Raw genomic sequence first — 22,033 nt, 5'->3', positions numbered from 1 at the left:
TGAAGGGCGGGCTCGGAGACAGAGGCGATGGAAGATGACCTCAACGCTGTGGTGGACACGGGCACCCCATCCTCCAAACACACTGACCTTGATCAAGAACATGGCCATGGGATGCCCAGGGTCACAATCACCTCCAACTTGTATCTCATTTCAACTTGGACTTGCGTCACTGTTGCAAGGTCAACAACTCCTGTCTAGAAACCCACCACTCCAGACAAGAATGGACAGTCTGTGACCACAACACCCAAGTGTTGATGGGAAATCTCAATGCATTCATTGAAGCTGGCAGATCATCCATGAGCAGCCATCATTCAACATTAAAATAAGTCAATGGAATGTCACAAGTACACGTAAGATGCAAATGTCTGGTATTTACATATGGGAGCGGAAGACTGAGCCAGTACTGGATGTCAAAACATGTATTCAGTTGCTTTGCACTGAGAGTTGGCAGCAAAACCTGCTCTTTTCTCCCCAGCATTAGCCGGGTAAGTGGAAGGAGGAAGATGAACAGCACCTCCCATCACATCTGGCACAAATATTGGGACTGCACAGATTTAAACAGGGACTTCAGGATAAACATTTTGGCAGCAAAGTTACTTAGCTTTAGTTCAATGCCTTATTTATATATACACAGTATTTCAAGTGTTTTGAAGAGCATTTGGTAGTTCACTTCAATTTTCATAGTTTAAAATGATCTGAATGTCTGTGGCCCGTGCCCAAATTTTACTTTCTGGCTGGGGCTTCACCGTTGTGGGATCTCTACACTACAATGTGACGTCCATGTTTCAACATTCCAGAATGCAGTAGGCTGAGGGGGTGGGGGAGAAGAGATGCAAGTGCAGGCATGGGTGCAGAGTGGGCAGCAGCACTGAGAAGTAGGGGTGGCAAGACCAAGTTGATTAAAATTTTGAATGAAATGGCTCCAAGCTAGAAAAGATAATTTTAGGATTGATGTCAAGTAAGTTTTGCACCAAGTCATCAACATGCCAATTATGAAGTTAGAATCACTCTGGATATATAGCCATGGATGGGATGTAATATGTTGTGCAAATCAGATCAGATATTATTCACAATTTCAGTGCATGTGCGCCCATAGCATTAAAAAGTAGACAGAGAATCGTGTTTTCCTATGGATCAACAAGCTGTCAGTGCTGTCTGGTAATGTCTTTGTACACATGCTGGAAGCACTTCTGCCTTTGTCTTGAAGTCAACATAGCTGAAACTGGCCAACAGCCTGCTGGATACAAAGCTTAGGGGCCTTTAGAGAAAAGAGCCATATCTAGGATGATTTTTCACAAATATTAATCCTCCGAAGGTACCTTTAGCTATTCCTTTGCATTAATAACTATGAACACAACTCTGTGTGCCACCAGTCTGTACTCATCACCCTAGCCAAAACACTTAAAGAGGAGCTGCTTCATTTAAGTAGTGCCTTTCCCATACCCTTTAGGACACTGTAAAGCCAAAGAACAGCAAGTGTTGCAATTCAGGAAACTATCTTATATACTTTGATCCCCTTAATTAACAAAAATCCATCATTCCCATCAAAAAATTATCAAGTGACACTAGTACCTAAAGGGTAGCTCACGAGTGGTGCAAAGATTTTACAGCCAAGAACAAATTTAATCACTGCTTCCCCCCACCACCCCAAAAGGAAGAATTTATCAATTTGTTGAAGGCAAGTCTGACTAGTAGCACTGTGCTTTGGCTGGTGGCACACAGCTGCAACAACCAAGGCTCCAATGTGTGTAAATTCTCTCCAAGTCTTCTGCATATTCCAGTTTCTGCCCGTGTCCCAAATACGTCTTGGTTGACAGGTTCACTGTGTGTTGTCAGTGAACCTCAATCCAGGTGGGTAGCAGAATTATTGGAAGGGGAAGATAAGATAAAACATTCTTGAGCATATGAAAGAATAAGTTGCAGGGACTCGTTCCAATGCTTCTTAAATGTTCTGAGAGTACTTGCCTACAGCACCTGCCTCTGAGTGAAAATAAAACTAATCTGATCAAATATAAACTTCTTTCACCACACTTTAAATCTATATCCTTTCATTCTAGACACGTTTTCCTTGGGATAAAGTTTCTTACTGTCCTCTCAGCTTTGTATACCTACAGCACTTTCCCTTCCCTAATGAAGGATGTGGTGGTGTTCCTCGAAGATGGTGTAATCAACGTTTGATGCGCTGTACAATAGCTAGACTCGCATGGAGTCCACAATATCAAAGCTCAAAAAGACAGGTGGGGTGGGGTGGGGGGGGGTGTGTAGCAGGAAGAAAGAGTGCAATAGGGATGGTTACTGATCAGCACACATACTGTTCACTCCCAGCATATTTTAATTTACATTATCTGAAGAACATTTAAACACAATTTAGTGTAATTATTCAATAATTTTAAAATTGATTATCTGCTAGTTTTCTCTGCAATTATCAAAGATATCTATGGACAAATGCACAGTTTAAATAATAGCAACACACACACACACAATGCTGGAGGAACTCAGCAGGCCAGGCAGCATCTATGGAAAAGAGAATATAGTCGACGTTCCGGGCTAAGACCCTTCATCAGGACAGTTGTATTCAGTCTTATCCATAGATGCTGCCTGGCCTGCTGAGTTTCTCCAGCATTTTGAGTGTGTTGCTTTGGATTTCCAGCATCTGCAGATTTTCCTGTGTTTGATTCTCTCCAGATTATGGGCAAGCGTTGGGATGAGGTTCTCACCGACAACCAGTCACTCTGAGAGTGCTGATGTTAAACCCCTATTCTGCGCAATTCTGTGCTACGTCAAGCCAATCAGCAAGAGACAACATCTCAAAGAAAGATCACATCCCAAAATTCAGCCCAACATTCAACAACATTTGTGCTGCCATCTTAAAGCCCATTCAAGCAGGTCTATGCCTACTCCTCCACTCCTTGGCTCTTTCTGCAGAAAAAGAAATGACTTCCCCTGCAAGTGTTACAACAGCTGTGTCCTCCAAATACCTTTCCAACAGCTGGTGACTGCCATCTATTGGGGAGAAGGGCAGGTTGCACTTGAACTTACAACAAAATTTGCTAGTGCTACACAGTAGGGCTGAAACTAGATTGGCAGGTTCAAGTCATGGGATAAAGCAGTACCAGAAATCAGGATAGCTAAAGGCACAGTAAACACAGGGAAATAAATACCCTGTTAAACTGCATTTATTTCAGTGCTCAAGGTTCAACACGCAAGACACATGGACTGAGAGCATGGATTGACTGAGGACTGGGATGTTACAGTCATAACAGAAATGTGGCTGAAAGAGGGCCACAAAATGGCAACTCAATATTCCAGGGTACTGATGTCACAGGTATGACAAAGATACAGGTAAGGGAGGAGCTAATAGTAGTACTTAGAGATGACAATCTTGAGGGATTGCCCAGTGAGGCAGGATAGGTAAAAACAAGGAGGGTCACTGTAGTGGGGCTGTAAACTCCCCAACAGTCAGCAGGAACTTGGAAGAGCAGGTGCATATGAAAAATGCTCATAGCTGCAAAAAATAATAGGATTGTATTAGCAGGAGATTTTAATTTCCCTGGTGTTGACTGGACTACCCAGAGCATTAGAGGTCTGGACATGCTGGAACTTGTGAAACGTGTCCAGGAAAGTTTCCCCCAGTCAGTACATGGAGGGCTCAACTCGGGAGGGTGCAATACCTGAACTTGTCTTAGGGAACAAGACAGGGAGGTAACTGAAGCAGTAGACAGTGAGCACCTAGGCTCTAATGACCATTATTCTATTAGTTTTCAGATATTGATAGAAAAGGAGAGGACAGGGCAGGTCCACAGGTTGGTCCTAGACCGCAGGGCTAATTTTGGTGGAATGGGACAGATCTGAGCAGGGGTCGAATGGATCACCCTGCTTGAACGACGAGGAACAAACAGCAAGTGCAAAGCTTTTAAGGTTGTGATACCAAGAGCCCAGGAGCAGTCTGTTCCTCTTTAGAGCCGGGATTCACAGCCTTTTTTACACCATGGACCCCTACCATTTACCGAGGGGTCTGTGGATGCTAGCTTGGGAACTCCTGTCTTGAGGTGAAGGTTAAACCTGGAAAGTTCAGTGAACTTTGGCTTAAGAGAGATATTGAGGCTCTGGTCATGAAAAATAAAGCATACATGAGGTTTAGGTCAGGAATCCCGTGACGACTACAAAAAAATTAGGAATACACTAAGGAGGGAAATCAGGAGGGCAAAGAGGGTATGAAATTGATTTGAGAAGTAAAGTTAAGGAAAATCCTTATTTTTTCAAAATGCTGGAGGAACTCAGCAGGTCAGGAAGCCTCTTCGGAGAGGAATAAATAAATGTTTTGGGCTGAGACACTTTGTCAGGACTCACAAGAGTCCTGATAAAGGGTCTTGGCCCAAAATGTCGACTCTTCATTTCTCTTCATAGATGCTGCCTGCCCTGCGGAATTCCTCCAGAATTTTGTGTGTGTTACTCTGGATTTCTAGCATCTGCAAAATATCATGTGTTTTTGGTCTTATAAATATATTAAAAATAAAAAAGGTGACTAGGGAGGGAACAAGTCCCCTTAGAGATCAGAAGGGCTGCCTATGCCCTAACCACAGGAGATTGGGGTGGAGATGAGAGATTTTTTAATGAGTACTGCTCTTCTGTATTTACTGATGAGAAAACAGTAATTGCTCAAGAGAAGGAAAACAAGTGGATGTGTTTTGGAACCTTACAGCAGATCAAGCTGGACAGATTCCCAGGGACTGATACAATGTTCCATGGGCTTTGTGAAAGGCTAGAGAATAAATTGTGGAGGCTCTTACAGAGATACTTGATTATTAGCTCTTGAAGTGTCTGATGACTAGAAGGTGTCTAAAGTTGTTCTGTTTAGAAAGGGTAGAAAGGAAAAACCAGGGAATTACAGGCTTGTCAGCCTGATCTCAGCAGTGAAGAAGGAACTCTGAAGAATAGAATCGACCACCATTTGGATAGACCATCTGATTAGGAGTCAGCATGGCTCTGTGCATGGAATGTCAGACTTGACAAAAACTTCTAGATTGCTTTGAAGAGGTAACTGAAAAGGTAGATGAGAACAGGACAGTGGGTGTTGTCTACTTGGACTTTAGCAAGGCCTTTGGCAAAGTTCTGTATCGTAGACTATTCTGGAAGCTTAGGTGCAATGGAATCCAGAGAGAGCTGGCTAGGTGGATAGACAATTGTCTGAGATAGGAAGCAGAGGGTGATGGTTGAAGGTTGTTTCTTGGAACGGAAGCAGTGTGCCGCAAGGGTCAGTGTTAGAATCTCTGTCAGTCATTATTTATAAGTGATTTGGGTGCGAAAGCACAAATCTTATTAAGTAAGCTTGCAGATAGTGAAGATGATTATAACAGATTGCAGGGGGATCTTGATCAGTTGGGGAATTGGGCCAAGAAGTACAGTGCCAAATGGGTTTCAATACAGATAAGTATGAATGACGCTTTGGAAATTTGGAAATTCAAATTAGCACAGGAATTGTTCTATGATTGGCAGGGTACCAGGGAGTGTAATGGAACACAGGAACCTTGGAGAACAAGTGCACAGCTCATTGAGAGAGACCACAGGCAGTGAGAAAAGGCGCTTTGCCCTGACTAATGAAGGCCATGGTGCTGGGTATAGGAACTTAGACATCAATTTGCAGTTGTACGTGTATCATTTACTTATTATTTATTTATGATTTTATATTGCTATATTTCTACCCTATTCTTGGTTGGTGCGACTGTAATGAAACCCAATTTCCCTCGTGATCAATAAAGTATGTCTGTCTGTCAGTGAGGCCGCACTTGGGATATTGTACAGTTATGGTCAACCCATTGTAAGAATGATGTGATTAAACTAGAAAAGTGCACAGGAAAGATTTACAAGGACATTGCCAGGACTAGAGGGTGTGAGTTATAGAGATAGGTTGGCCAGGCCAAATCTTAATTCCTTGGAATGTACCAGAATGAGGGACAATCTTATACAAATACTTAAAATTGTAAGCAGCACAGGTAAGATGGATGGTGACAGAATTTTCCCCATGGTAGGTGAATCCAAAACCAGGGGCCATAAATTTAGGGTGAGAAGGAAAGGGTTAAAGGGGACCCAAGGGGCAATGTATTCCACGCAGGGGATGAGCATATGGAACAAGCTGCCAGAGGAAGTGGCTGAGACAGGTAAAATGTATCATTTAGAAACACTGAGAAAGGTACAGGTACATGGAGAGTTGGGCCTTAGAGGAACATGGGCTGAATGCAGGAAATTGGGACTAGCTGGGTGGGCATAGTGGTCAGCATGAACTCGTTGGGCTGATGGTCCTGTATACATGACTCTATACAGAGAGAATGTTGCAGAAATTCAGCAGGAGGAGAGAAAAAGAAAGAGGTTCTTGAACACAAATTCAAGCCAAAACCTCAAACTAGGATATTCAAATGGACTGTTTCCTGACGTTCTTACAATACTATGGTTAGAATCAGTTAGAACATATCAAACATTGGATAATTCTATAAATTAAACCGTTTGTTTAACTTTTTTTTGGTCTGCTTTTAAAAAAAAAATGAAGTCAAGTTGTTAGGTCAATGCTCAACCCAGCACGGATGGGAAGTGTGCAAGGAGCCGGCTGATTTCAAATCTGGGATCACCAGCCCTGAAGTCCAGCATAGAGGCCAGAACACCACTGGCTGGCTACAACTAGATATACTACAGCAATAACCTGATTCCAAGAATTACCAACTGCTCGGCATAAGTAATTAAACATTTACATCTCCAATATGAAAACATGGATATTAAACAAAGTATTATTTAGAAATGGAGTCTTAGACACTATTGCTCTTTTTTAAGGGTAGCTCGAAAAACACTAACACTTCGATACTTTCTCCACAAAAGACAAAATATACTAACAGCTTTAAACAAAAAAAAAGCACTTGAACCTTTTCACTTGGAATAATGCTGTAATTTGGGACTTGCACTATTTCACAAGGTATCCAACTCAATTTAAATGATGACAGCACACCTTGCTGAGCGCCGAACTGGCCAGGGAGACAGCCCCCAAAAGGCACATCACACAACAAGCAGAGACATGAACTGCGCACAGCAGTGTGATCCCTCAGGGTGCTGAACACCGAGCTTGTGCTCGCAATGGCAAGCGAGAAGGACAAAGGGGTTTCTGGGGAAAGGGAGAGAGAACCGATTTTCAATTGCCAGATTTATAAGTGCCGACTGATGTCATAAATGAGAGGAAGACGGTCCTTTGCTGCAAAGAGAACCTGTAGAGGCACCATTAGAGAAATCTGGGAGGTTGCTAGGATAGTGCCTTATCACAGTAACGACCATGGAACAATGGGTCAAGTGGTTCCATGATTTGAGCTGAAATGTCAAGGTGAAATGTGTACAACCATAGAAGATGTGATTCTCCCTCAAAGAGACTCCTCTCTTTTAAGTAGCGCCTGCCCCTGCCACAACTGATTCCATTCAAGGAACAGGCATTTAAACAGATATGATGTCTGTTAATAACCACATTCCTTTTCCTTTTAAGCAGAACCTGCCAGGAAAAGGTAGGAAGAATTATATGGCCAAGGAACAAGAGCTGCAGGCATCTAATAGAGCAGATGGATCATAAAACACTACATGCCCCAGACTCAGCATACACACCATCAAATGATTCACCACTGCTACATTAACAGAAGACTCAGCATCTACACCCTCGTAGCTGTTCCTGCCCTAGCAGGTTATTATTGGAGGCTCAAGGTATCCTTCTGCTAGAAGAGGAAGAACTAACAGACCAGGAACAGGCAGGTGAGATACTCGAGGGAGTAGAAGAAACCTGAAAAAAAAAAGGACAGTCCTGAAGGTTCGTACACCCGTGTCAGCGTGTCACACGTAGCCCGTATATTCTCAGTGATCGGTACCATAAGAGATCACAATGTTACTGGGTGTGTCACATAGCAACAGACACCACCAGTCCACAGTTTGGGAACGAAGTGTGAGAGCTCACCTAGGGAAAAAAAATTCAAACATCTACAATGCCTCAAGTGAGCACAGGACAGGGTTGCCTCTGGAGAAGGCAGAGGTGACCGGTAGTGGGAAGTGACAAGCAGGATGAAGGAGCCCCTCTCTATATCTTATAGCGGACAGTACTGAGCCATAATATGAGCAAGTCTGAGTCAACCTCCCCACAGTGATGTTGCACACAAGTAGCTTACAAGAAAACAAACACCCACAAACTGACTGCTCTCATGCAGCGGGCAGAATATACCCCCTCAATGCACACACTTTGAACACGAGCATTGTTCTCCTCTCACTACATGAAGAGTGATCTCCAAGGAATGAAGACAGCAAAACAACGGTGATGAGCGGGCCCATGAGGGTCAGCACCAATGTGGAGTAGAGTGAGGAGGTGGGCCAGTTGCTGTCTGACCTTCACACCAATTCCCCACCCAGTCTCCCACGAGGTTGCCTGGTGTGCAGATTTCAGGGCATTGATGTCTTCTCACTCTCCATGAAACACCAACTGGTACAACGATCTCTCAGGCTCACCTCACCGAATCCCTGCAGCCCCCCCAGACAATCCCTCAACTGGCTGTGGATGGTAGACTGGCATGAGACAGCCACTACCATCCTCCACCACTGGTATCATCACAGCCATTAGGTCACACTCCAAATGCTAAGAAGCAGACTTCCAGAAGACAGACATCAGCCACTCTAAGACTAGAAACTGTAATGTGGGTTAAAGGCTGTAAAACGTGAGTTTCATTGGGATTTATGTTTAAAAACAAGTATTATCCATTTTCTTGTCTAAATTTGTAGTTTACGACAAATTTCTGTTAGAACACACAAGTGTTACACCTATGTAATGATGGTACTTATTGGTAACACACATAAAATGCTGGAGGAACTCAGCAGGTCAGGCAGCATCTATGGGAAAAAGTACAGTCGACGTTTCAGAGACCCAATACATTGACTGTACTTTTTTTTCCATAGATGCTGCCTGGCCTGCTGAGTTCCTTGAGTATTTTGTGTGTGTTGTTTGGATTTCCAGCATCTGCAGATTTTCTCTTATTTGCACTTATCGGTAACCTGTTTAATGGTATCAGTGATTAGGTATATGTGTCCACATTTAAAAAAAAATCAAATAAGGCACATGGTCAGTCCAAAACCTTGCACAGGAACCACCAAGGGAAACCGTAGTGCCATCCTGGAGTGGATTTTGTTCCAGCACTGCATGATGGAGCACGGCTAGCCGGCTGGATATGGGACATACAATACACGCCTTAGATGTCAGCTACCTGAGCTGGACAATTAGGACAGAGATGATGGTGGTCAGATCGCTCAGAAGAGATAAGGAGGCCCTCGGCAATTATTGCCAGCCTCTGTGGAAAAACTGCAGTCAGTGGTGTGTATGGATGTGTTTATATGCATGCAAATAATGTGTCCAGATTTCAAATTAAATTCTCAAACTTAGCCCTTAAAAATATTTCACTAAGCAAAGAAAACTTCAGTGGGTCACAGCATTCCAGCTCAAAGTGGACTGAGAAATCTTATACCCACAGTTATACCCAATGTTATTAACCATTTTAAAAGTTGCAAAGCCTGTCTACTGCGACAATGGCACAATAACTACCTGCAATGCCGAACGATCTGAAGTAACTTTAGCTTTAAACCTAGCAATGGAATTATAATTCACTCCACAAAGTCAACATGATGGTTATCATACTGGATAACAGAAGAGATGAAAAGAATGGTGATTCAGGAAATTTGCAAGCTAGCATATAGAAAAGAAACTCTTCACTGGGGAATCGGCCTCTGATCTGACCTAAACCAAATGCACCAGACACCCCCCCCCACAACCCAAGCAAGTTAGCGCAACTCTGTAACAAAGCAGTATCCCCAAACAATACCTGTATTGAAATAAAATCACTCTACATGCCATGACTGCTAACAAGAAAACAAATTTGATGAGGATTTGATGGCAGATGTACATTTCCGTTTACTGCGACAACATTGGCACTATGGAATGGAAAGTTTAAGCATGACACCACTGCCCCATCCTCAACTTTGCCCTCTCCTCATTGCCTGGGATGGATCCTGGGAGAGAACAAAATTGTGCCTGGAGAAGACAGTGTGCTAAATGGCCCAAATTTACCACTTAATAAAATCAAAGTAAATTAATCAAAAGAAAATAAATTCTTCACCGTCTGTATATTTATTAGAGAGACAGAGAACAATGATAATTTCTCATTACCCTTCAAGCAAACACACAAGATAGAAGAGTCTTGGCCTGAGGCATCGACTGTTCATTCATTTCCATAGATGCTGCCTGACTTGCTGAGTTTCAGCAGCACCTTATGTGAGCTACACAAGATAGGTCAATAAGGAAAGTGAAACAAAGTCCTGGGCACCTCCAAGAAAACAAAAGGCAGACCCTAAGCAGTATAAAACTTCTGTTCTGGTAGAGCAGACAATCCATCTGCAATATGCCTGCATCACACCCCATGAGGGAATTCAGGGCAGGTACACTGGACAAAACTGACTAATCCTTCACTCATAAAAAGGTTAAACTTTACAAAGTCGATCATTTTTCTCCCCTTTCCTCCACCACTCCCAAGCTCCTCACTTTTACATCTTCTCATGTGTGTACCTTTACCATCGAATTCCCACGCAGCTTTCACTATTATTCCAGGCCTAGGTCCATTCGAGCTGCCGTTATGTCTACTGCACTCCTCCTATCATCATCCTTCTTGACCCAAATAATGCACTTGCCTTTGTTTCTTCATGTGCAGTTCCCAGGTGATGGAATTGTATACTTCAGCAAAACAAAGAAATGACCCAGGAACAATCCCATGTGAAAACAGATAAATGGTTCCGATGCAATGGCTAGTATCTACCTGTCCCGGTGCTGTGGGATAAGCTGTGTACGGTGGAGGTGCAGAGTCAAAAGCAGCATTTTCTCTGAGAACTTCAGGACCGACAGCAATGTTCTGCAATGTCAAATATATTAAAACAAGGTTATTCTTAGAACTTCCTAAAAATGTAATTAAGAATTACATAAAGAAAATTTTGTAATAAGCTCTGGCTTTATATTAATATGAAAACAGCAACAGCCATCACAATGCTCTGCAGGCTAAGCATTCACTCATTTACATATATGTCTTCATATATGAAACACAGCATAAGTACATTATAATCAACACACTAGAATGATTATGATGTATTAGGGGTGTTATGACAATAGACATTGTGGAGGTCATTTGTTATACTGTTAATGAAGAACAGGATACATTAACAAATCTTGTTCATTGATCACAGAACAGGAACAGGCCCTTCAGTCCACATTGTGGAGAATCAAATAAATAAGTAATCAAAATGGCCAACTAAATTAATCCACTCTTCTGTTTTCCTCACATTCACGTGCCATCTAAATGTCTCTTAAATGTCCACAATGAATCTGCCTCTACCACCACACCAGGCAGCACATTCCAGGCCTCCATCATTCTGTTTAAAATAAACAAAAGTGGGCCCTCACATCTCCTTTGAAATGAACCAGTCTCACCTTAAATGCATACCCTCTGGTATTACACATTTCAACCCTGGAAAATAGATACTGTCTACTCTATCTATGCCTCTCATAGTCTTAAAAGTCCCTACATTTCCCCTCAGCAGAGAAAACCAACCAGATTTGTCCAACCTCTTGTTATAGCACATGCTCTTTAATCCAGGCAGCATTCTAATAAACCACTTCGGCATCCTCTCCAAAGCTTTTCCATCCTTCTTATAGTGGGGCCAGATACAGCCCAACTAGAGTTTTATTAAGCCTGAATATATGAGCTTTGAATTCAATGCACCAACTCATAAATGCAACCATGTCATAAGCCTTCTTAACAACACTGTCAACCAGTGTGGCCACTTTTAGGGAGCCATGAAATCAGATGCCAAGATCCCTCCGTTCATCAACACTGTTCAGGATTTTGCCTTGAACAATGTACTCTCTCTTTCCATGACCTACCAAGGTGCAACACTTCACATTTGGTGGAGCTAAACTCCATTTGCCATTTCTCTGCCCATATCTGCATCTGATCTATATCCCACAGTAATCTTTGCCAGTCTTCTACACTATCCACAACACCAGCAATCTTCATATCATCTGCAAACTTACTAACCTACCCATCTATATTTTCATCCAGACCATTTATATACATCACAAACAGCAGATGTCTCAGCATAAATACCCAAGAATCATCACTAAACACAGACCTCCAGCTCAAATAAATCCCTTCGACCACTATTCTCTGTCTTCTATGGGCATGCCAGTTCCGAACCCAAACAGCCAACACACCATGGAACCTAACCTTCTGGATGAGCCTCCCACGAGAGACCTTGACAATCACCTTACTAAAATCCACGCAGACAACATCCACAGCTCTACCTTCAATCATCCCTGTCATCTCATCAAAAAACTAATAACTTTCTTAGTCGAAAAACTAAGTAGGGGCCAAAACTAATTTTGATAATATGCTGAGGAGGTGAAGATACTGAGCTTTCTATCTACGAAGATTGCATAAGACAATTGTATTCAGTGACATGCTGAAAGAACAGGTTGGCACTCAACATTGAGATTTACCCACCAGACCTGATCTCTTGGAGGTATGAAGCATTGAGGATTTGGAAGGTGAGGGTGGGGGCAGGGAAGGGGGATGTCAGGGTGTCGCTGTTAATGAAGACACATCTCAGAATCATTGACAGAAACAAAGTGATGAAAAGCAACCCTAAAACTCCCCCACTCATCAACATGTGCAATGCAAGCTTTAACAGGTGAGATACGAAAACAGAAAGCTTTTATCATTCAAATCCATTCAAACAGAAAAAGATGTATACCAGCCAGAAGACTGTCTACTTACTGAGTTGGTCCGAGCATCTTGAAGAGCAATTTTCCAAGCCCTGCATGAATAGTAAAAACAGACACTAATTTGGGAGCACTCAAGTGTCCAAAATGAATTCATATCCAATTTGTACAATTGAATGCCAAGAAATTGATGCTATAAGACCGTAAGATATAGGAGCAGAAGTAGGCCATTCTGCCCATCTAGTCTGCTCCACCATTCAATCATGGGCTGATCCAATTCTTCCAGTCACCCCCACTCTCCTGCCTTCACCCCATACCTTTGATGCCCTGGCTAATCAAGAACCTATCTATCTCTACTTTAAATGCACCCAGTTACTTGGCCTCCACAGCTACTCATCGCAACAAATCCCCAGATTTACCACCCTCTGACTAAAGTAATTTCACCGCATCTCTGTCCTTCAATTCTGAAGTTGTGCCCTCTTGTCCTGGACTCGCCTACCATGGAAAATAACTTTGCCATATCTAATCTGTTCAGGCCTTTTAACATTTGGAATGTTTCTATGAGATCCCCCCTCATTCTCCTGAACTCCAGGGAATACAGTCCAAGATTTGCCAGATGTTCCTCGTATGGTAACCCTTTCATTCTGGAAATATTCTTGTGAATCTTCTCTGAACCCTCTCCTATGTCAGTATATCCTTTCTAAAATAAGGAGCATAAAACTACACACAATACTCCAAGTGTAGTCTCACGAGTGCCTTATAGAGCCTCAACATCACATCCCTGTTCTTATATTCTATACCTCTAGAAATGAATGCCAACATTGCATTAGCCTTCTTCGCCACCTGGAGGTTAACCTTTAGGGTATCCTGCACAAGGACTCTCATGTCCATTTGCATCTCTGCATTTTGAATTCTCTCCCCATCTAAATAATAGTCTGCCCGTTTATTTCTTCCACCAAAGTGCATGACCATACACTTTCCAACATTGTATTTCATTTGCCAAGTCTTTGTCCATTCCCCTAAACTATCTAAGTCTCTCTGCAGGCTCTCTGTTTCCTCAATACTACCTGCTCCTCTACCTACCTTTGTATCATCGGCAAATTTAGCCACAAATCCATTAATACCATAGTCCAAATCATTGACATATATTGTAAAAAGCAGCAGTCCCAACACCGACCCTGTGGAACTCCACTGGCCACCAGCAGCCAGCCCGAATAGGATCCCTTTATTCCCACTTTCTGCCGATCAGCCAATGCTCCACCCATGCTAGTAACTCCCCTGTAATTATGGGATCTTATCGTGCTAAGCAGCCTCACATCTAAAGCCTTCTGAGAATCCAAGTACACCACAACTATTGCATCTCCTTTGTCCACCCTGCTTGTAATTTCCTCAAAAAATTGTAGTAGGTTAGTCAGGCAGGATTTTCCTTTCAGGAAACCATGCTGGCTTTGGCTGATCTTGTCATGTGCCTCCAGGTACTCCGTAATCTCATCCCTAACAATTGATTCCAACAACTTCCCAACCACTGATGTCAGGCTAACAGGTCTATAGTTTCCTTTCTGCTGCCTCCCACCCTTCTTAAATAGCGGAGTAACATTTGCAATTTTCCGGTCATCTGGTACAATACCAGAATCTATTGATTCTTGAAAAGTCATTGTTAATGCTTCCGCAATCTCTCCAGCTACTTCCTTCAGAACCCAAGGGTGCATTCCATCAGGTCCAGGAGATTTATCCACCCTCAGACCATTAAGCTTCCCGAGCACTTTCTCAGTCGTAATTTTCACTGCACATACTTCACTTCCCTGACACTCTTGAATGTCCGGTATACTGCAGAAGGCTTCCACTGTGAAGAATGATGCAAAATATGCATTCAGTTCCTCTGCCATCTCTGCATCTCTCTTTACAATATCTCCAGCGTCATTTTCTACTGGTCCTATATCTACTGTCAACTCTCTTTTACCCTTTATATACTTGAAAAAGCTTTTAGTATCTTCTTTGATATTAGTCACCAGCTTCCTTTCATAATTCATCTCTTCCTTCCTAATGACCTTCTTAGTTTCCTTCTGCAAGTTTTAAAAAAGCTTCCCAATCCTCTACCACCCCACTAGCTTTGGCTTCTTTGTATGCCCTCTTTTTTGCTTTTTTTGCTCTATGTCATAGAATCATAGTAAAGCACCTTTCAGAAACAGGCCCTTCAGCCCATGCCAAACCATTTAAACTGCCTACTCTCATCGACCTGCACTGGGACCAGAGCCCTCCGTACCCCTGCCATCCACGTACCGAACCAAACTTAAATGTTGAAATCAATGCGCCACTTGCACTGGCAGCTCGTTGCACACTCTCATGAACCTCTGAGTGAAAAGTTTCCTTTCATGTTTCCCTTGAATTTTTCACCTCTCACCCTTAACGCATGGTCTCTGGTTGTAGTCCCACCCAATCTCAGTGGAAAAAGCCTGCTTGCATTTACCCTATCTATACCCCTCTATTTCTGCATACCTCTATCAAATCTCCTCTCAATCTTCTATTTTCCAAGGAATAAAGTCCTAACCTATTCAATCTTTCCTTGTAACTCAGGTCTTCTAGACCCAACAACATCCTTGGTAATTTTCTTTGTAATCTTTCAATCTTATTTACATCTTTCCTGTAGGTAGGTGACCAAAACTGCACACAAAATGTCTGAAGAACCTCGTGTTTAACATTCAGAACTTGCAAATCTCTTATGGTGTACAGTAGCTTAAAATTAGTCAGAAAAATAAGCTGTTTAACAAAATAGCAACATAATGCCTTTCAGTGCAACATATTCCTTTTTAACTCGGGTCTTTCCCTTCGTAACGCTGAAGCCTAATTTCTGCAACAAAACAGTTTGGAGATCAACTCTATTTGAAAGCCAATAAAATCACGGCAAACAAAATAGTCTCATATATTTTTACAATACATTTTTAAGAGGAAGGATCAGAGCAAAGACAGGGAAAATGGCTCGTTGGTAGAGAAACTAATGCTGCTGCCTCACTGTCTCAATGAAACAAATTCATCCTCAGCTTGGGTACTAAGTTAGCAATTTTTTTTTGCAAGGGCTTTCTTTCGATGTTCCAATTTCCTCTCACATTCACCAGTCGTGCCAAGAGGTTAATTGAGTCTTGTAAATGGCCCCTTAGATTAGGCTCATGTCAATTTGAAGCTGAAGAGAATGAACAAGCGAGTAGAGTTGGCCCTCCTTATCTGTGGAGGAATTGGTGCCGGGACACCCCCCCCCCCCCCCCCCCACCCACGGATACCAAAAAACGCAGATGCTCAAGTCCCTTATTTAACCTGCCTCAGTATGGTGGACTTTAGGACCCAGCAGAGCTCAGGACCTGCTGAATCCACAGTGTTTCTGTTCTGTTGACGGAGAACGATGACGATTGAAAATAAAGTGGAAATAATAAAGCGATCAGAAAGAGATGAAACACCATCAGTCATTGGAAAAGCATTAGGCTACAGTCGGTCAACAATCGGAACAATTTTAAAGGATAAAGTGAGAATAATGGAGCATGTGAAAGGCCCTGCCCCCATGAAAGCTACAATTATTAATAAGCAACGCAGTGGTTTAATTATTGAAATACATATGTTTCTTAAGTGTTTTATATGCACAGGAAGGTAAAATATGTACTATATTCTAAGACAAACATTTGACTAACAGCGCTAAATAATACCGGATGTACCTGTTCTGACTTACATACAAATCCGACTTAAAGACTGCCTGTACTTTAAATCATCTCTAGATTACTTATAGTACCTAATACAATGTAAACGCTATGTAAATAGTTGTTATACTGTATTGTTTAGGGAATAATTACAAGAAAAAAAAAGTCTGTACATGCTCAAACGAGTGCTGGAGAGAGAACTTCCGGGTTTCCCCGATCCGCCGTTGGTTGAATCCACGCATGCGGAACCCACGGATAAGGAGGGCCAACTGTATAAGTTTTGAAGGTAGGATGGCGTGGGGGTAGTACTAAAGGAGTTGCCTCTCTAGCAACTGGCATAGGCCCAACTGTGCTACCTTCTGTGTATTGTAAGTTGGAGAAGCAATGAGAATTGATCACAGGTAAGAAATACCTTTTTTTTGACTCCTTCACTTAGAACAAATGTAACTTTTTGTAAAAATATTGAAAACCGAGGGAAATGTAAAAATTACTTACAAAGAATCATCAGGGCTTTCAGCACAGAGATTGATGGTTCTTCCATCTCTGCACACAATCTGGAGTAAACAATCTTTAGACTTTCCTTCTGGAGGCTGGAAATCTAATTTGTTGGGGAAAGAAAACAAAAACCAACATTAAGTTTGAAAGGAAGTAGTATACTCAAAGCTACTAGGCCAGTTCAAAGCTTTTCTCAGCCTGGTGCCTAGTTATCTTTTAACTGACTGCACTATAGCTTTAAGCATGACTGCACTGCAAATCTGCAGAAAATGCACAATAGAAGTCCTAATTGTTGCAACATTCAGCTACAATTTTAGGCTAGATGAAATTAGTTGTATGATAAGCTTTTGAAATGTGATATAAACATGTCAGGACACAATTTTAAAAAGTATTAAATTTAACCAAGTACAGCCTTGTCACAGATCTGATTAAACACCTATGAAGCAATGAAGGTAAAAAAATAATCAGAATAATACCTCTGCACTCATATCCAGATCGGATGTTAACACAGTCCACTTTCATGTGGATTTTATCTTCAATGTCCATTCGCAACTGATCATCGTAGTAAAAGAGATGACCACTCGACCACAAGTCAAACCAGTTGTTCTTCCATCGTTTTAAAATAGTACCTGAAACAGTTCAAATTTGTGAGGGAAAGAAAGCTGAAACTAACATGCAAAACAAAGCATTCAAAACATGAAGCTTTTCCCATCAGTACAAGTTCCACAGTTCCTCGCTCAGAAAAAGAAGGCCACGAAACAGAAGATAATTAATGAAGTTATCGAACATTGCAAACAAAAGTAATGACCCAAAACACAGCAAAAACATTTATGAATATCCTCAATCACACCCTTCCCTTCCCTTCAATTTTTTTCCCCACAGAAAGTGCACATCTAATAAAATTACGTCACATTGCTAAATATCAGCAGCCCAATGGTTCATTAGTCTACTTCTGCATGAGCAGGCCAACAGACCTCCTGGGTATAAGATAATTGTCTTAAAGATATTTTTTTAGCATCAGATGCATCACGCAAATGCATCTGGAAAATTTAATGTTGGCACAAAATAACTTTCCATGAATTTCAAGCAAGGTGACTGAAAGTTGTGTGAAAGCAGGTGGTTTCCCAGCATGTTCCAATTAACCCACAAGGAAGAGACTAGTTAAAAGAGGGAGCAGTAGTTAGCATAGTGTGACATTAGATTGTAATTAATGGCAGTGGGGAGCAAAGGTTGCTGGTGTCCAACTAGGCAGATTCAGGTCTAGATTGGAATTTTTTATTTATTTGGTGTACAATGATTCAAATCAGGAAAATACTGTACTTTATGACCTTGTAAACTTTCTCCTTACAATTGCTCTTAATAATAGATCACAGCTCCTACTTGAAGATTGTACAACTTACTTTGCCGATGCAGCCATCCACTTTTAATGTAGGCCATGTTTGTGACAACAAAAGGTCTGTGGAAAGAAAAAGGCATCAAAACAAGCCAAAATCAAAGGCCCACAAACTACAGTATTACACATTACAGGCATACGAAATTAGGGACAATGCATGTCTCGAAAAATGATCTAGTGCTTTCCCAGTTAATGTGACAAATAAACTCTTCCTGGGCTTCCAGCCAGGTACAGTTATCGATTATTACCGGTGTTACGATGACAAACTCTGCCATGGCAGAATTTGTCATTGAAATGTCAGTTACAGTCAGCACTTGTACCCGGCTGGAAGCCTGAGAGGAGTTTATTCATAATGCATGTCTTATTTTAATCAATAATTTGTAGATTCAAACTAAATCAATAGGTGTGGTGACAAAGCTTGAAGTATTAGAAATGAAAAGAATCCAAAGATTCTGCAGACACACAATTAGTGAGCGTACTGTATAATATTTTGATTTTAAAAAGTCGTCATTTTCAATCTTCTTTAAGCTCTTCCTCTTTCTTATTTCCAATTTCTTGAAAAAGTGGCTTTCGCCTCAAAAGACTTCCTGACTGAAAGCATATTAATTGCAATGCTTATACATTTCCCGTTCACTGCCAATGCTGGCAACCATAAGCACAAGTTTGCAAATTAGCTGGGGTAAGCACTCAGACACTCACTTACTGTAGCATTCAAAAACTTCATACTGCTCTGACCATTACATCAACACATTCTCATCTACTCATAGTCACTTGTTATTACCTTGTTTCAAACTTTTAAAGTAAATTTATTGTCACCATATACTACCCTGCCACTCAATTAGAGTCATAGAAAAGTACAGCACACAAACCGGCCCTTCTGCCCATCTAGTCTGTACTGAACCATTTAAACAGCCTACTCCCATCGACCTGCACCAGGACCATAGGCCTCCATACCCCTACCATCCACGTACCTAGCCAAACCTCTCTTATGACGTTGAAATAAAGCTCACATGCTCCATGCACTGGCAGCTCATTCCATACTCACAACCTTCTAGGTGAAGAAAACTCCCCTCATGCTCAGTTTAAACTTTCCACCTTTTACCCTTAACCCATGACCTCTAGTTGTAGTCTCACTCTATCACACAAGGAAAAAAAACCTGCTTGCATTTACCCTTTCTATACCCATCATAATTTCATATACCACTTATCAAGTCTCCCCTCAATCTTCTATGTTCCAAGGAATAAAGTCCTAATCTAGTCAATCTAGTAAACTTATTTACAAGAAATGTATCTATCAGTGTCTTTAGAATTTTCACAAATGCTGCTTTTGTTGCTGTTTTCCAGAAGGTTTTATGCTAAGGTGGACAAAGTATATTGCTTGAAGTGCAGTACCAACAGGAGATCTCAGATTTGAAAGGAACAGTAAATTTACCTTTTCCGGAATCCCACAGGGGACCTGCTTGAACAAGGGATCAGTCATACAGAACTTGACTCAGGTAAAACTTCCATTTTCCCTGTCCCTTCCCCAAACTAACGACGGGCAAGTTCCTTCAACCGTCAGAAAAAGTTAAAGGCACAACACTTTCTGGGAATTAAACTATCATTGTATAATGTATATCCCTTACAAAATGCATAGGCTTCTTGGCAGGAGGTACAGAAGCCTGAGGTCCCTCACCACCAAGTTCAAGAACAGCCACCTCCCTTCAACCATTCAGTTTCTCAACCAACCAGCAAAGCCCTAGAACACAAGTGGATCAGGGATCAACTTTATTGGCCATATACATTTACATGTATTAGGAATTTGCTGTGGCGTGTTGGTCAGGGTGTAACATGCAACAAAAACATTATAACTATATTAAAATTAACAAGAACAATGCTATGACCACCTGGATTACTCGAACTATGATGGACTGTTTTAATTGTTTTTTAAATATTTGGATAAATTATTTAATTTTTTTTTGTGAATGCAGCTTCTGTATGTGCCCGTGATGCTGTTATACAAACGCGTGCTTGTGCATATGAGAACAAACTCGATTTTAACATCAGTTTATTGAAATATAAAGATGCTTTCAGAACGGCATTGTAATAATGTGTCGATGATGGACAGCGGACGAAGCAAGTTTTTGGTGGAAGGCGGAAGCAAACCAAAACCGGAAATAGAGAAAAAATGTTTGCTTCTATGAGTTATCTTCAGAATCACGAGTTATCACCGTTAATGTAATAACACTACTGAAGGAATACACAAAGACCCATTAACCCTGTACATGATTTTATTTTGAAACTTAATGAGCCGCAATCCCTTGCAGACTGACTGGCATCGCAGAGCCCGATTCTAAGCAATGTCGACAAGACAGAAAGTGCAAGGGACGAAACGAGGGATTATATTTACAGTTTGAGTTGGCCAGGGGCTGCTCCACCTTCTCTGTAAACATTGGTAACGTGCACCCGCCCTGAGCCAAGCTCTGCTCCACTATGACCCCCGAACCCGCCTAAGGATCGAGTCCGGGCCCGGACTGACGTTCCGGGCTGGAATCCTGACACAGAGCAGAACTGGAACCAGAACGCCATGTAACACTTCACATTCCATCTCATTCATCAGCTGCCTGCCCTTCATTCAACAAAACACCTGACTTACCGGCAGACGGGTCCCCGTCAACACAAACACCAAAAAGCAACCGTGCTATAACAGAAAATGTTTCACTCCTCCGGAGTCACGTCGACGTCCCCACCCCCTCCCCTTCGCAATGCCGTCTGGGGGTTGTAGTGAATTCAACCGAGCTTCGCCGTGTCCCTAGGGTTTGTGACACTACAAATCCCAGGAGGCAGAGCGCCGTCTCGTCCCTGGTCTGATCAGATGAGTCTGACACAAACAGCAGATAGCTCCTCCCCAAAGTTACTATTTCAGCGACTCTGTAAATCTATCACCCTAAAAAAAAATCTGCCACGGTTTCAGGGACGGGTACCGGCAAAATATCACCACCGGTGATTGAGAGCTTAACTTGAAACCTTTAATAAGTCAGCCCTCCAGGATTAAGGAATTTTAAAGCAAATTATTTACGCAGAGACGAGGAGATCTGCAGATGCTGGAAATTCAAACAACAACACACACAAAATGCTGGTGGAACACAGCAGGCCAGGCAGCATCTATAGGGAGAAGCGAGAAACGTCGACAGCGCTTCTCCCTATAGATGCTGCCTGGCCTGCTGTGTTACACCAGCATTTTGTGTGTGTTGTTATTTACGCAGAGAGCTGTGTGCGTGTGGAATGATTAACTGTAGCGAATTTTAGATGCAACTAAGAAGAGATTGGACAAACCTATGAGGTAGGAGGAAATATATATAAAAACAGTAATTCAGGAAATACTCAACAGATCAGACAGTTCTGTGGAAAGAGAAACAGAATTCATGTCTCAGGTCCGAGACCCTAAGCCAAATATTGTTTATAAATTTAAGAGACCAAGAGAAAATGTACTGGCAGATGCTGGTGAAATCAAATGCTCTGACTATTTCATATATTCTCTATAATCCAATCTAAAAAGTAAGGCAGCTCCATCCTAGCTATGACATTCCAGCCTTAATCATAAGTGGTAAAAATCTGGACCGTACTACACTTGGAACTTATAACCTCTTCGTAAGATTTATT

At 41.9% G+C, this 22,033-nt stretch overlaps 1 protein-coding gene across 1 annotated transcript in view; it reads right to left on the bottom strand.

The window, feature by feature from the left end:
* Nucleotides 1–21,140, bottom strand: part of plekhb2 (pleckstrin homology domain containing, family B (evectins) member 2) — a 43,226-nt gene extending 22,086 nt beyond the window's left edge. Inside the window, exons 1-6 of the mRNA XM_073040804.1 lie at nucleotides 21,027–21,140; nucleotides 18,399–18,454; nucleotides 17,475–17,627; nucleotides 16,999–17,101; nucleotides 12,876–12,915; nucleotides 10,866–10,958 (exon numbers count right to left, since the gene is read on the bottom strand). Coding sequence (XP_072896905.1) covers nucleotides 10,866–10,958; nucleotides 12,876–12,915; nucleotides 16,999–17,101; nucleotides 17,475–17,627; nucleotides 18,399–18,435 — 426 coding nt within the window. The 5' untranslated portion in view covers nucleotides 18,436–18,454; nucleotides 21,027–21,140. The remainder of the gene's footprint in view (nucleotides 1–10,865; nucleotides 10,959–12,875; nucleotides 12,916–16,998; nucleotides 17,102–17,474; nucleotides 17,628–18,398; nucleotides 18,455–21,026) is intronic.
* Nucleotides 21,141–22,033: the final 893 nt, after the last annotated feature.

Source organism: Hemitrygon akajei, chromosome 3, assembly GCF_048418815.1.
Source record: "Hemitrygon akajei chromosome 3, sHemAka1.3, whole genome shotgun sequence".
NCBI lineage: Eukaryota > Metazoa > Chordata > Chondrichthyes > Myliobatiformes > Dasyatidae > Hemitrygon > Hemitrygon akajei.
Note: the sequence above shows the minus strand (reverse complement) of the source record. Positions and strands in the feature narration are given on the sequence as shown.